The 13,178-nt window shown below is 34.4% G+C and overlaps 1 protein-coding gene across 1 annotated transcript in view; it reads right to left on the reverse strand.

The window, feature by feature from the left end:
- LOC150084974 (ribosomal protein S6 kinase alpha-5-like) overlaps positions 1-13,178 on the reverse strand; it is an 88,601-nt gene that overhangs the window by 60,061 nt on the left and 15,362 nt on the right. Inside the window, exons 5-8 of the mRNA XM_090376416.1 lie at positions 11,404-11,589; positions 8,723-8,796; positions 6,690-6,831; positions 3,069-3,226 (exon numbers count right to left, since the gene is read on the reverse strand). Of these exons, the coding sequence (XP_090232542.1) occupies positions 3,069-3,226; positions 6,690-6,831; positions 8,723-8,796; positions 11,404-11,589 (560 nt within the window). The remainder of the gene's footprint in view (positions 1-3,068; positions 3,227-6,689; positions 6,832-8,722; positions 8,797-11,403; positions 11,590-13,178) is intronic.

Genomic DNA, 13,178 nt, shown 5'->3' on the forward strand with positions numbered 1-13,178 from the left:
CTGCAACTGCAATTTCACTTCGACCTAGGAAAAAGAAATAAATAATAAAAATGTGAGGATGTATATATAAATAAAATTTCTTTAACCTATATTTAACATTAAAATCTACATAAGTTTTAAAAGGAAACCGAATTCTTAAAGTTGATTTAAAAATATATATCATATAGTTTCCAAGAAAAAATATTCTAAGTGAAGGTCACATTTCTTGATAAAAGAAAACATAACTTTATAATTGCTCCACTTATTGTGTGCAAGTCCCTAAACACAAAGCAATATACAGGATTGTTTTAAGGTTGATTGTGACAGCACTATCAATCAATTTTAGAATGCACTCCTAAGCTGGTCTTAACGTTCACATTTAATTTATAACCAACGTAAGTATCCTCAATTTTTATTCCTTCATTGGTGGGGTTGTTGATGGTTTTGCATGCTCTGCCATTACAATCACTAACTCAGTGACTAAAGTGAAATTATTAAAAATCAATTGAGAATTAAAAAAAAAAAAACAACTTTGTTACCTTTTTTTTTTTTTACTGAAAATCACATTTATAGTTTTTTTTTTTTATAGTAGGACTGGAAAGTGGAATGTTGCTTGATGAGAGACAACGAACTGGATTTAGGGAATAATTTCGACATTGTTTATTTAGAAGCGGTTGCTTTATAAGCTGGAACAGGTTGGAATTGCTGGGAAAATCCTTAGATGGATAGAAGGATGGCTTCAGGGTAGGAGGCAGAGGGTTGTGATAAATGGCTATTCCTCAGATTGGGTTGATGTAAGAAGTGGGGTTCCCCAAGGATCAGTATTAGGACCACTGTTGTTTTTAATTTTCATAAACGACATTGATGAAGGGATAGAGGGCGTGATGTCTAAATTTGCAGATGATGTTAAAATTGGTAGAGTAGTTAATGACACTGTCAAGCTGAGCTTCTTCAGAGAGACCTAGATAGACTTCAGGAATGGTCAGAAAAATGGCAGCTATGCTTTAATACAACAAAGTGTAAGGTATTACACCTGGGAAACAGTAATCCCAAAAAAACTTATTCACTTGGTGGAGTTCAACTAAACCCAGTACTGGAGGAAAGGGACTTGGGTGTTACGATACGATCAGACATGAAATTCCCTGAGCATTGTAAACAGGTTGCAAGGAAGGCCCATGGTGTCCTATCGATGATCTATCGAACTTTTGCAAGTAGAGATAGGGACATAATAATCCCATTATATAAGGCTTTTGTTAGACCACACTTGGAATACTGTGTTCAAGTATGGAGAGCGCACCTAAAGAAAGACATCGAGCTTCTTGAAAGGGTGCAAAGACAGGTAACGCGTCTGGCGAGATCAGCAAAAGGGCGTCCTTATGAAGAAAGACTTCAAATATGTCGGTTGCAGAGTTTGGAAACTAGACACCTTAGAGGAGATTTGATTGAGGTGTTTAAGGCTCTGGGAGGCATCAGTAAAATGAATGAGGATGAAATTTTCACAATTATAAATGATGCTAGAACCAGGGGACATAAATTCAAGTTACGGAGGGAAATGTTTAGACTAGACTGCAGGAAGTTTATTTTAGCCAGCGAGTTATAAATTACTGGAATAAGTTGCCTACATGGGTGGTAGAGGCTGACAGTTTGGGGAAATTCAAAGGTCATCTGGATAGTTTCCTTTTTTTTTATTAATTATTATTATTTATTTATTTATAAATTTTTTTTATCATTGTTTTATTCGTTTTTTTTTTTTTTTTCCCCCGACTGGTGCAGCATAAGCCATAGGCTTTCTTGCACCATGCAGCCATTACTAATACTAACTTTCCAATTCTACAAATCCTGCCATGCTGAAACAGCTCAAACTTTTGAAATATCCATTTTGAAGTTCTTAAATGCTAATCTCCAGTAATAAGGGGAAAAACCATTGTTACCTTCAATCCTAAAACCCAATTCATCCTATTTATTGCAAAGATGCCTCATGATCCAATGCACATCTTCAAACTGATAAATTCCTAGACAGAGTGAAGTATCTTTACCAAGCATAATGATAACTTTTAACCTTGCCTATCATAAGAAAATCACAAATATCACTTCCCCTGTACTAAAATAAAAGAAAAAAAACTGTTATCTCTTTCACTCTCACTTACTTTTCTTCTAAAACAGCTAACTCCATATAAATCAAAAATCCAGCCTATTACGGAATATTGTTCCCACAGCTAGGTGATATCCCCAAACCCTCTCCTCCACTGACTATCACCAAAAGAAGGCAATCAGCTTAATTAACGATCCCTTGCTTACAGACTCTCTCCGCTTCCTAACATACAGATATTTCTACTCCATACCATTTCTATAGATATCTCCATGCAATCTGTTCTTCTAAATTAGTACCTTTGTTTCCACTTCTTTCCAACAGAGCCATCAACAAGTCAACACCCATTCACTTTTCAACTTGAAACTAACTGCCTCTTCATTTAGTGATACTAAATATGTTCAACCTTTGGGACAGTCTTCCTTCTTCTATTCAGATATATGCAGAAAATTACAATATACAAAATCTTTAAGCCTACTTCAATAGGTTCCAATACATTTTAGATTGGGATCGCTCCATTATATTCTAATTATAGTCCAGTTTTCTCCAATAAAACTACATCCTGCTGAGCCAGAGCACACTGCCATTTTTTCCTGGAGCACAAACTGGAATGCATAACTTGACAGTTTATTGGATACTCTATCATAATTAAGACAATTAGCACAAATAGTAATCAACATGTCTAGTCTAAGCATGTGTAATGTGAGCAGTATTTCTCTGCGCTTGCAATTTCATTGTAAATTGGCAGTAAAAACTGATCTTTACAGAACTATTTGAAAGTAAGTGAATTTGCAGCTAAGTGAGTTCTAGTAAATTTTATCGATCCTCTATTTGTCTTATATCTTTAATAAATTAAATTCAAAATTAAAACATGGTACATTGCTGGATTTTATCATAATTAAGGGAATTTTTCATAATTAATTGTCAATTTATTGACCTAGTTAAGTAAGAGAGAGATACTCAAGGTAGTGTAGAATGTTTTGATAATGAAAAACTTTACCTGACTGTTGGATTTTCCACATATAGACATTCTTTTTCATTTTCTTCCTGATTGGGACATGTAGAAGATTTTGGAAGACTTCCAGTGAATGATGTTGGACTTTCCTTTTTTTGCATTTCACAGAATCCCTTTTGGATTACATAATTCCAATCCAAGTACTGTCAAAAATATAAGAAAATAAGCATCTGTTAATATTATGATAACCTTTGCAAATAATTTAATGGCAAAGTGATCTTAAATATTGAAAATCAAAAAAATTAATAGTTCACAATAAATCATGTCTTAAAAATCTATTTATGATAAACTTAGAAAATTTTGAGCAAAATAAGCTTCACATCAATCTAATTTAAACACTAAGATTAAGCCAACAACTTGCATAAACTTTTATAAAAAGATAGGCTACAGTTTATATAAAAGAATGCATATGGAACTTTTAAATGAAGGATCTGAAGAAAAGGAAAAGACAAATTGAAAATATTATGGACACTCTACTGTTCGGGGGGAAAGGTCCATGGAAAATATCAAGTTGCATTATCAGTATACAGAAGCTATTTATTGAAGGAACATTTCTGAGGGATTAACATAAGGCATTAATATATAAAGAGAAACTTTAGGAGGGGGAATAAAAGTTTTGACCAAAAAGTTAGCAGAAAACAGTTTAAGATTAAATTAGGAATGAGGCAGGGCTGCAGCTTATTTATACAATTACAAGAACTCTCCGACTTACTTAAGGGTTGCATTCCACATAACGCTATGCAAGTTGGAATTTCCCCCGTGCTTGTGCAGCACTCACAACTGTTCTCGCTGAAATGGATTGAAGCAAAAAATAATTCTATTTACATGTTCAACGAACATGTAAATAGAATTATTTATTGTATTTATTCAATTTTTTATCTCATGCACAGGAAAAATTACAAAAGCATGCAATTTAAAAAAAAGAGAGAGGAGACAGGCATAACTTAAGTAAGTTTTACCTCTTGAGCATCATTGCCAGAATCAACATCTTCAGCTGATAAGTACATCACTGCAGGTTGAGGGCCATTGAGATTTAGAAGCATCTCAGCTCCTCATTTGGTTCATCTTGAGCTTTGTCAGTATTTTCTTCTTTCACTGTCGCTGCCTGAAAGTCAATAAGCTCTTCGCTAGATAATTCCGTCTGTTCTTCCTCTATTAACTACTCCACGTATTTGGCATCAACCTCCAACTGAAGTAGCTCTGCAACCTTTACAATCTTATCTGCAACCTCTTCATATGATTCATCTTTTCAAATCCTTTTACGTGCCTTGGGCATATTTTCTTCCATGCACTATTTAAACAACTTTTAGTAATTTCTGACCAGGTCTTATTAATGTTTAAGATGGCATGCTAAATATTGTAAGATTTCCAAAAGTCTATTAATATAAAAATTTTCTCATCGTCTACTGCAGACAATGCCTGAGAAAATGTTGTGCATAAATATTATGCTTTTAAATTTGAAATAACACCGTGATCCATAGGCTGGATGAGTGAAGTCATGTTTGGCAGTAGAAATATGACTCTCACATTCGAATTGAAATCATATAGATGTGTAGGATGTCCAGGAGCATCATCTAATAGAAGCAAAATCTTGAAAGGAACATTGTTGTCTTTACAATATTTTTCAACCTCAGGTTTGGTTTGGTTTGGTTTGGTTTGGTTTGGTTTTTAATGGCGCATTGGCAGCTAAGGCCATAATGCGCCAAGTCAGTCAACCTCAGGAATGAAGCAGCATTTAAACCATCTGTAATCTCCCACTGCATTAATCCCAACCAAGAGCATGGCCCTATCTTTTGATGCCTTGACACCTGGCATTGTATTTTCCTCTTTGGTAATGTATGTTCGAACCGGCATTTTTTCCCAATACACAGCAATCTCGTTAACCTTAAAAATTTGCTGCATTGAATTTATTCCAACACATCATAAAATTTCTCTGCAGCTGCAGAATCGGCACTGGCGACTTCACCGCATACTTTAACGTTGTGGAAACCATGCAATGCTTGAACCTATTTTACAGAATCCATTGCTTGCCATGAACTTGAATTGGGCTTTGCCGTACTTATCCTTAATATCTTTATAAATACATGTTGCTTTTGCTTAAATGGTCATTGAACGCAGGGGCACTCGCTTCTGAATCTGAATTTTCATCCATATTATTAACAGCTGTTCCATCTTCGATATAGCACCTCAATGCTGTTTTGTGATCACTGTTGATCTTAAGTGCATTAATCCTTTGACATGTTCTTTTATACGCACACTGTCCTTTAAAATAGTATTCACTGTTGAAGCAGCAAGACAATTTCCTTGCAATAGATGACAAACTTTGTCCTGCTTCGTACTTCTTAATAATTTTCATCCTCATTTCTAAATCAATTTTGTTTGCTGGCACTACCACCACTTACACTTTTAATTGGTCACTTTCCTTTCATCATTGTAATACGTAAATAGTAATGAAGATAAGTTTCTGAAATTTTGTTTTTTATATGATTGGAATATGTTTCACCATAATAGCATAAAAACCCACACAATTGCAGTTATAGGTATTATTGCAAATGCAATAAGATTGAGTTTACTATCCATTTATAATTTGATGCACTAACAGAAAAGCCCAATAAAACAGAAAGTGCAAATTGCTTTTTTTTTTTTATAGTAGTGACCTCTAGAAATGTGCTTTGGAAAAATATCACAAAGGTGTTCAAAACTGATTCTTATAACGGGAACATAGGATAATGAAAGGGTAATTCCTATTATAAATATATAATGGAAATTACCCTGTCCCATTATAAAGATCATATTTATAATGGAAATAGTGCAATTTACATCATAAATATGAACTTTTAGAGGAATAAATAGCTTAGTACTATAGTGAAATTTTTTCAACTTCCAAGGACTTGGAACGAATTACAAAAAAAAAAAAAAAAAAGTGTTATTGGGTTCACATTACGATATTTTCGTGATACCTCCATTTATTTCTATGGGATACAAGTTGATGATAAAATTTATGATGGAAAATAAAATTGTGTCATGATTTAAGCTAATAATATTGTGCTGTTAAAAGCAATTTGCAAGATTAAGTATTACACTCTTCTGCTATTTTCATACATACTTATCATAATTAGATTGTTAATTATGCTATGCATGTATGAAAATAGAAGAAGAATGTAATACTTTTGGGCCACGAAATGAACGTTTTTGTTCACACATGGAGTGAGAAAATAAACTGACTTTAATATATTAAAACATATAGACTAAACACTAACACTTGCAGTAAAACACTAACTTTTATACAATTTGAATGACAAATGTTGAATTAATCACTGAATAGCAATGTTCCATGAACATAATATCAAAGTATGCATCATACCTGGTAAACCACATCGTAGAGGAATTATTTTTTAGTCTGGGTTAACAACTGTATTGAAAACAGCATTATAATACAAAAGCCAGATAGATTTCAGTCTCTTTTTACATAAGACCAAGTTTTTGCATCCTTTATGCTCAAGTCACTTTTGCACTATGATTAAATGTCCTTTTTGAAAACTATCATTAAATGATATTAGAAAATATCTATAGAAAAATAAAAAGGAGGCCAGTCAAAATACTTACTTTAAAAAATCGATGCATCTTGATCTGTTCACTCTGGAATTGTATGCGTAAATGTCGTTCTTTACAGAGCAAACGTGTTATTAAATCTCTAGCATCTGGATTCAACCCATATGGCATTAGTAATGGCATTTCTACTATATGTCTAAAAAAGAGAAAAAATGATATTAGAAAACATGCTTCATCATGAATTTAAGTTTGATTTCAAATTTAATATTTATCAATCAATAATTAGAGAGAAGACAGTCTTTTAAAACAGTGTAAAGTATGGATAAGGTCACATGATCAACGTATGGCAAAATCTGGAAATAGTTCATTGCACCTGTAAACCAATTAAAGGATCCTAAGGAACTTCACTGCAATTACAAGTCATTAGATTGGCAGGTGCATAAACTCACATTTAATTCAGTTTAAATTCATCAGTAAACTTAGTTGTTTTATATAATAATCCTTATTTATATATATCAGAAAATTCTATACTGACAAATATCATGTAGACACTTTCAGGGAACTGAAATACAGTCATTCCCATTTTGATACTGGATATCAAGAATGGGAATCAATATAGATCAGTATAAACTATGATTATTTTTATTATTTATATTTTGTGCCACTTTTTAAATGCAGATCTTTCACTTTAGTACACCCTTGGGAATTTAAAAGATTACAAGGTAGTCAGTTAATCGAATCAGAAAAATAAAACCCGACTTAAATTTATAGTTTAGAAGTAAAATGACAATTGCACTCATTACAAACTGCCTAGACTTTTGCCAAATATAAACATACACTGTTGTAAAAGAATGCCCAAAAAGTAAATAATAATAATGACTAAAAGATTGTGAAAGGGGCTTATGACATTGTTCATCATGTGCACAGCAAGTTGTAACTTGTTATTACATGCCAGTTTAGCTGAATTTATTTTTCTGCTTTCCATGTGTATTGACAATTACAAATTTGAAAAATGTTTTAATATTAAAATTTGTTGTAAAATCAGTCATGGAAACACACAAAATGCTCAAACACTTGATAACACAAAAAAAAAAAAAAAAAAAAAAACAGTTATAAGTGGTTTCACATGGAAAATTTTTGGATGATTGAAGACAAATAGTTTCAGGATGTTGAAAAGCAGTTTCCTGTCATCATCTTGAAACAATCAAAATATTAACAAAGAAATATGGGCATGAAACCTGCCTTCAAGATTTAAGTTGTACAAATTATTTTTTGTTACATTGACATAGACCCAATCTTTTATATCACTTCTTGATGAAAAAAATAAAAATATAGAAAATATTAAAATATGATTAAAAAGACCTGTTCACCCTGGATTCATTATTACTATTGTGGATTATTGCAGACAGAGCGAAATGGAGACAATAAATAATGACAAGTTTAATATTAATTGGACAACATATATATATTAAATTAGATACATACAAAAGCTTTTGGTTAGTTTGTTAACTGTCATCAGTCAAACTGACAGTTAAGGGAGTGTGGAACATGAGGGCGTGTATTGCCAGTCTATATGAACTGCGTGATGTGATGGTTAATTGTTGGATGTTGAAGCCTGGGGCTGTGACGCATGTGAACGTTGCCATTGAAGCAACCATTTTGATGAATGACAAATTTGGCAACGTTCACATATGTCACAGCCACAGGCTTCAACATCCAACAATTAACCATCACATCACGCAGTTCATATACATGACTGGCAGTACACGCCCTCATGTTCCACACTCTTAACTGTCAGTTTGACTGATGACAGTTAACAAACTAACCGAAAGCTTTTGTATGTATCTAATTTAATATATGTATGTTTTCCAATTAATATTCAACTTGTCATATTTATTCTGTCTCCATTTCGCTCTGTGTCCACAATAATAAAAATATTAAAAATAATGTAATGTATTAGTTTTATATTTAAAAGTAAAAATAAATAATAATTCTGATTTAATAGGTTTTTTGATATAATCTTTTAGTTATACCAGAAACAATGAAAATTTTCATTATAAATGATGATATCACATGTGAATACTTACTGTTCGTTACGAAATGGGTATCTGTTTACTAAAAGTCGATATGCTAGAATGCCGAAGCTCCACCAGTCCACTTCCTAAAAGAAAAACAATATTGCTGATTATTACCAAGTTGATCGAAAAAAGTTAAATTAAAATAAGAGATATTATTAATGTTAAACACCAACAATGTATTTGGAACAGAACATATTCCTTCCAGTTATTATTAATCCATGTCATAAAATCGGCCTATTAAACAGTAAATTTGAGTGTGTGGGGGAGGTAAATTAACATTTTTCGTACATTTTTCTAATGAAAACCAAGCATGTGAGGTATTAGAACCTATTGTCCTTAGTACGGTACATGGGTTGAAGATTGAAAACATGGAAGAAGATACTTGTTGACATCGGACTTGAATTTCTGTAGATTGTAATATTCAGTTAATATGTATGAAGGGAAGTTGTTTCAGAAAATGAAAATTGAAGGAATAAATGAGGAAGAAGAAAAGTCGGTTCTGTGAGTTTGAAAGCTGGACAGTAAAAGGATGACTGGTTGTGGCATGCATTCAGACTGGTTTGGAAGAGAAAGTGGGAATTAAAGCAGCCAATTTAGAATAACAGTACCCATGGAAGGATCTATAGAAAAAGCATAAAGCTGAAACAGAACATCTGAAGAGACTTTGTTAGAGATAAGTCATTAATTAACCTAACTGCCCCTCTTTTGAATGGAACTTAGAAGACTGGGAGAGGTTTTGGGAGCACCACCCCCAGATATGGGAACAATATTGCTGTTTGTACAGGGTGAACAACTGTTTGGGTAAAAAAAAAAAGTAATGCTCAAAGCAAAAAGAAAGCCCAGTTCTTTTTATAAATAGAGGAAGCAATATTTGTGATGTGCTTGTGACACGAGATTAGAAGTCAGAGGAAACCCCAACAGAGATATGTGATATTTTCTTAGAAATCTAGAATGTTCTGGCAGATGCAGGTAAGCACAGGAGTAGAAACATCCTTTTTGTGAGATAAGACAGCTAAGTTTCAGAAGGACTGAAATCAACTTAGTTATCTTTGCTGCACTGGAGATCGGCATTTAAGGAATTCAGAGTGAACAATCGAGAAGTTGAAGTTTCTGCATGGCAATGATTCTAAAACTGGAAGATGGAATGCAATGTGGAATGCTGGTTAACAAATAGTGCAAGGAAGCCACAGGCTTTTGCTGCACTGGCAAAAAAAATAATAATAAAATTAGATAACAAAACACAAATTATATGCTTCCCTCTTCACACAGATAACTGGTTGACCTTTGAATTTATTCAAACTATCAGCCTCAACTACCTGCGAAGGCAACTTGTTCCAGTTATCAACGACTCGAGCCCTGCATTTTAAATTTATGACCCCTAGTTCTAAAATTGTTTAGAATAGTGAGACTTCCGCCTTAATTCATTTTACTAATCCCTCTCACAGCCTTAAAACCCTCAATCAGATCACCTCCGAGATGCCTGGTTGCTAAGCTCTGTAGCCCACATAATTGGAAACTTTCTTCATATAGTCATCTTTATGCCAATCTCACTATTTGAGTCTTTGGAAGCTCGATGTCTTTTTTTAAATGAGGTTTCCAGATCCGAACACATTATTCCAAACTTGTGATCTTACAATTGCCTTATACAGTGGGATTATGACCTTCCTATCTCTACAGGATAGGAAGCCTGGATGCCTGTTTACAAAGCTCACATCTGCATATATTGTAACTCCAAGATCCCTTTCCTCATTCACTGTTTTTAATGCAACCGCACTACACGTGTAATTTATTTGTGGATTGCTATTCCCCTAATCATCTTTGACGTCTGTTTGAGTGAAGGAGCACTGCTTGGTACTGATCATTAACAACTCTACCAATCCTTTTGGATCAGCCAGTGTATAAGTTTTCAGTAAGCCTGAAAACACTATTTTAGAGTTGTATCCTTGAAATGTAAGGAAGACTGGATCTCACCACCATCATAACCTCAAAAGACAATCATATCACATGATGCAAGAGACCGGGAGGTTCCAGAACTCTACTCTGTAGACTAAACATGGATTACACAATTTCAAGTCTCCAATGAACAAAGTGGTGGCATTCCACTGCTTGACAAGAGTTTTCTACCACATAGTACTGTCTTGTAGCACAAAGGGATATCATAATTATGTGTGGTGTGAGTGCCAACACCTTGACCCCTGCTTATGTTGCTTTGCACCTGAATTTTTCAACTCCAGTATAATAGGTGAACTATTTCAGGACATGCACATGAAGGTTATAACCAAGGTTACCAAAAGTCCCACCATTGTGAAGGTGCAAACATAGAATTTGGCTGTTAAAGACCAATCAAAATTCGCCAAAATTAAGTCCACTTGATTTGAGTTTCACCAAAACATCTCTTCCATTAGTGTTTTGGATTCCTAGGTAGCAAGTCAATCTTCACATACTTAAGAGAATATCTGTGACAGCCAAGGACTAAACAGGTAATTAATGTTTCATATAATACTTGAAAAATAAATTTTCAAGTGGTTAATCTGCAAATACCATAACTGCAACCTAACCATTAAATCCTAATTTTATTAGATTTATAAGAGAGATATAATTCCAATAGACAGTTGGGTAATTATAAGATAGATATATTCATTAATAAAAAACAATCAGAAAAGGAAAGTATAAAATCAAATATAACTTACATAGCTATAGTAGTTTTTGGTAACTACTTCAGGAGCCATATAAAGCGCAGTCCCACAGTATTCATTTGTTATCTGTACCTCACCATGTTTAAAAACTTTACTCAGCCCAAAATCTCCAAGGACAATATGTCCATTCTGACGTATGAATATGTTTTGTGCCTTGATATCCCGGTGGATAATGAAAAGCTGCAAAAATATGAATAATCAAAAATTATACAACAGCGATTTCACATAAAGAAAATTTTAATTATCATTTGAACAGAACATTGTATTTAACCACTGCTAATTTATTCATATAAAGAATAACATTACTCTTTCTTAAAAATGTTTAGGCTTAACAATTAGTTTTGTCTGTTAACTGCGAACCTTTCAAATAATTTATTTACAAGAAGCCGAGTGGTCAAGCATGAGGGTGTATAAGTATACATGCCTTTTGTGATGGAATTCAAACACATGACTGTTAAATACTGTGCTGTTTCTTGTACTGTATTTTCTATAACCTGTGGATTCTTCTGATCATGTAGTTGTTCTGAAGTATAAACATAAAATTTATTTTTTATTTGAATTTTGACACAATAATATACACTGAGTGATTGCCCCTATGAAAACTGAATGCGACCCACTGACCATGTGAGGTACGAGAGTGCAGAGTTAGTGGTTCAGTAGGTAGTAAAATTCCAAGGTAAAAGGAAGGATTTATCGGACTTTGATAAAGGACAGGTTGTGGGTGCTTGACAAGCTGGTCCCTCGATTTCCCAAATGGCTGAACTGGGGGCGTGTTTGAGACCTGCCGTAGTTAAACTGTACCAGGACTGACGTCAAACAATGACCTGACAGCAAAACTGCAAAGGTCAGCAAAAGGTTGATGTTAAAGGTGAGTGCTGGGTCCGACGACTCATACAGGCGCAGCACTGTTGAAGAGCTGTCTACCCAATACAACATGGACCAACTCCAAACAATATTGGCATGCCCATGCATTGAATGCTCACCCATATGGACTGTACCAGCAGACGACCCTCTACCGCATCCTCTCCTAACCAAGGTTCATCGGCATAAAAGATTCGCCTGGTGCAAAGAGCATGCAAATTGGATGTTAAAAGACTGGAAGAAGGTGTGTTGGACATATGAGTCACGTTGTTTACTCCACATCATGGATGCTCCTGTATGGATTTGGCATCAACAACATGAGACTATTGATCCATCATGAATGGTATCAAAAGTGCAGGACAGTGGAGGAGACAGTTGTATGGTGTGGGGCAGGTTTCACTGTCAGGAACTTAGACCCCTGGTGCACCCCGATATTTTATTCTTTTTTCCGAATGGCGATGGTGTCTTCCAAGATGACAATGCGCTAAGAAATTGAGCACTCGTGCAGGAATGGTTTGAAGAACACAGTTCTGACTTCCAGAATATTGGCCACCAAACTCCAGCGATATCAATCCCATTGAGCACTTGTGGGACACTATGGAAAGGCATATCAGGTGTCTGGATACACCAATCACCTCCATTGCTGACTGCTGCATTACACACACACACAGCTTGGTTGGCCCTACCTCCCGAATGCTTCCGACATCTTGTTGAATCAATGCCACATCAGATGGCTGCTGTACTGAGGGCGAAAGGAGGACTTACAAAGTATTAGGTAGGTGATCATAATTCAAAGATCACTCAGTGTATATGACCGAATGCAGGTAGTTCTCGACTTTAGGAGTTAATCCGTTCCTGGTGCACACTCGTAAAGCTGGAATTAAATCCCATAGGCATAATGTTAAAAA

Source organism: Mastigoproctus giganteus, chromosome 6, assembly GCF_048544385.1.
Source record: "Mastigoproctus giganteus isolate SK-2022 chromosome 6, ASM4854438v1, whole genome shotgun sequence".
In the NCBI taxonomy this organism is placed as follows: domain Eukaryota; kingdom Metazoa; phylum Arthropoda; class Arachnida; order Uropygi; family Thelyphonidae; genus Mastigoproctus; species Mastigoproctus giganteus.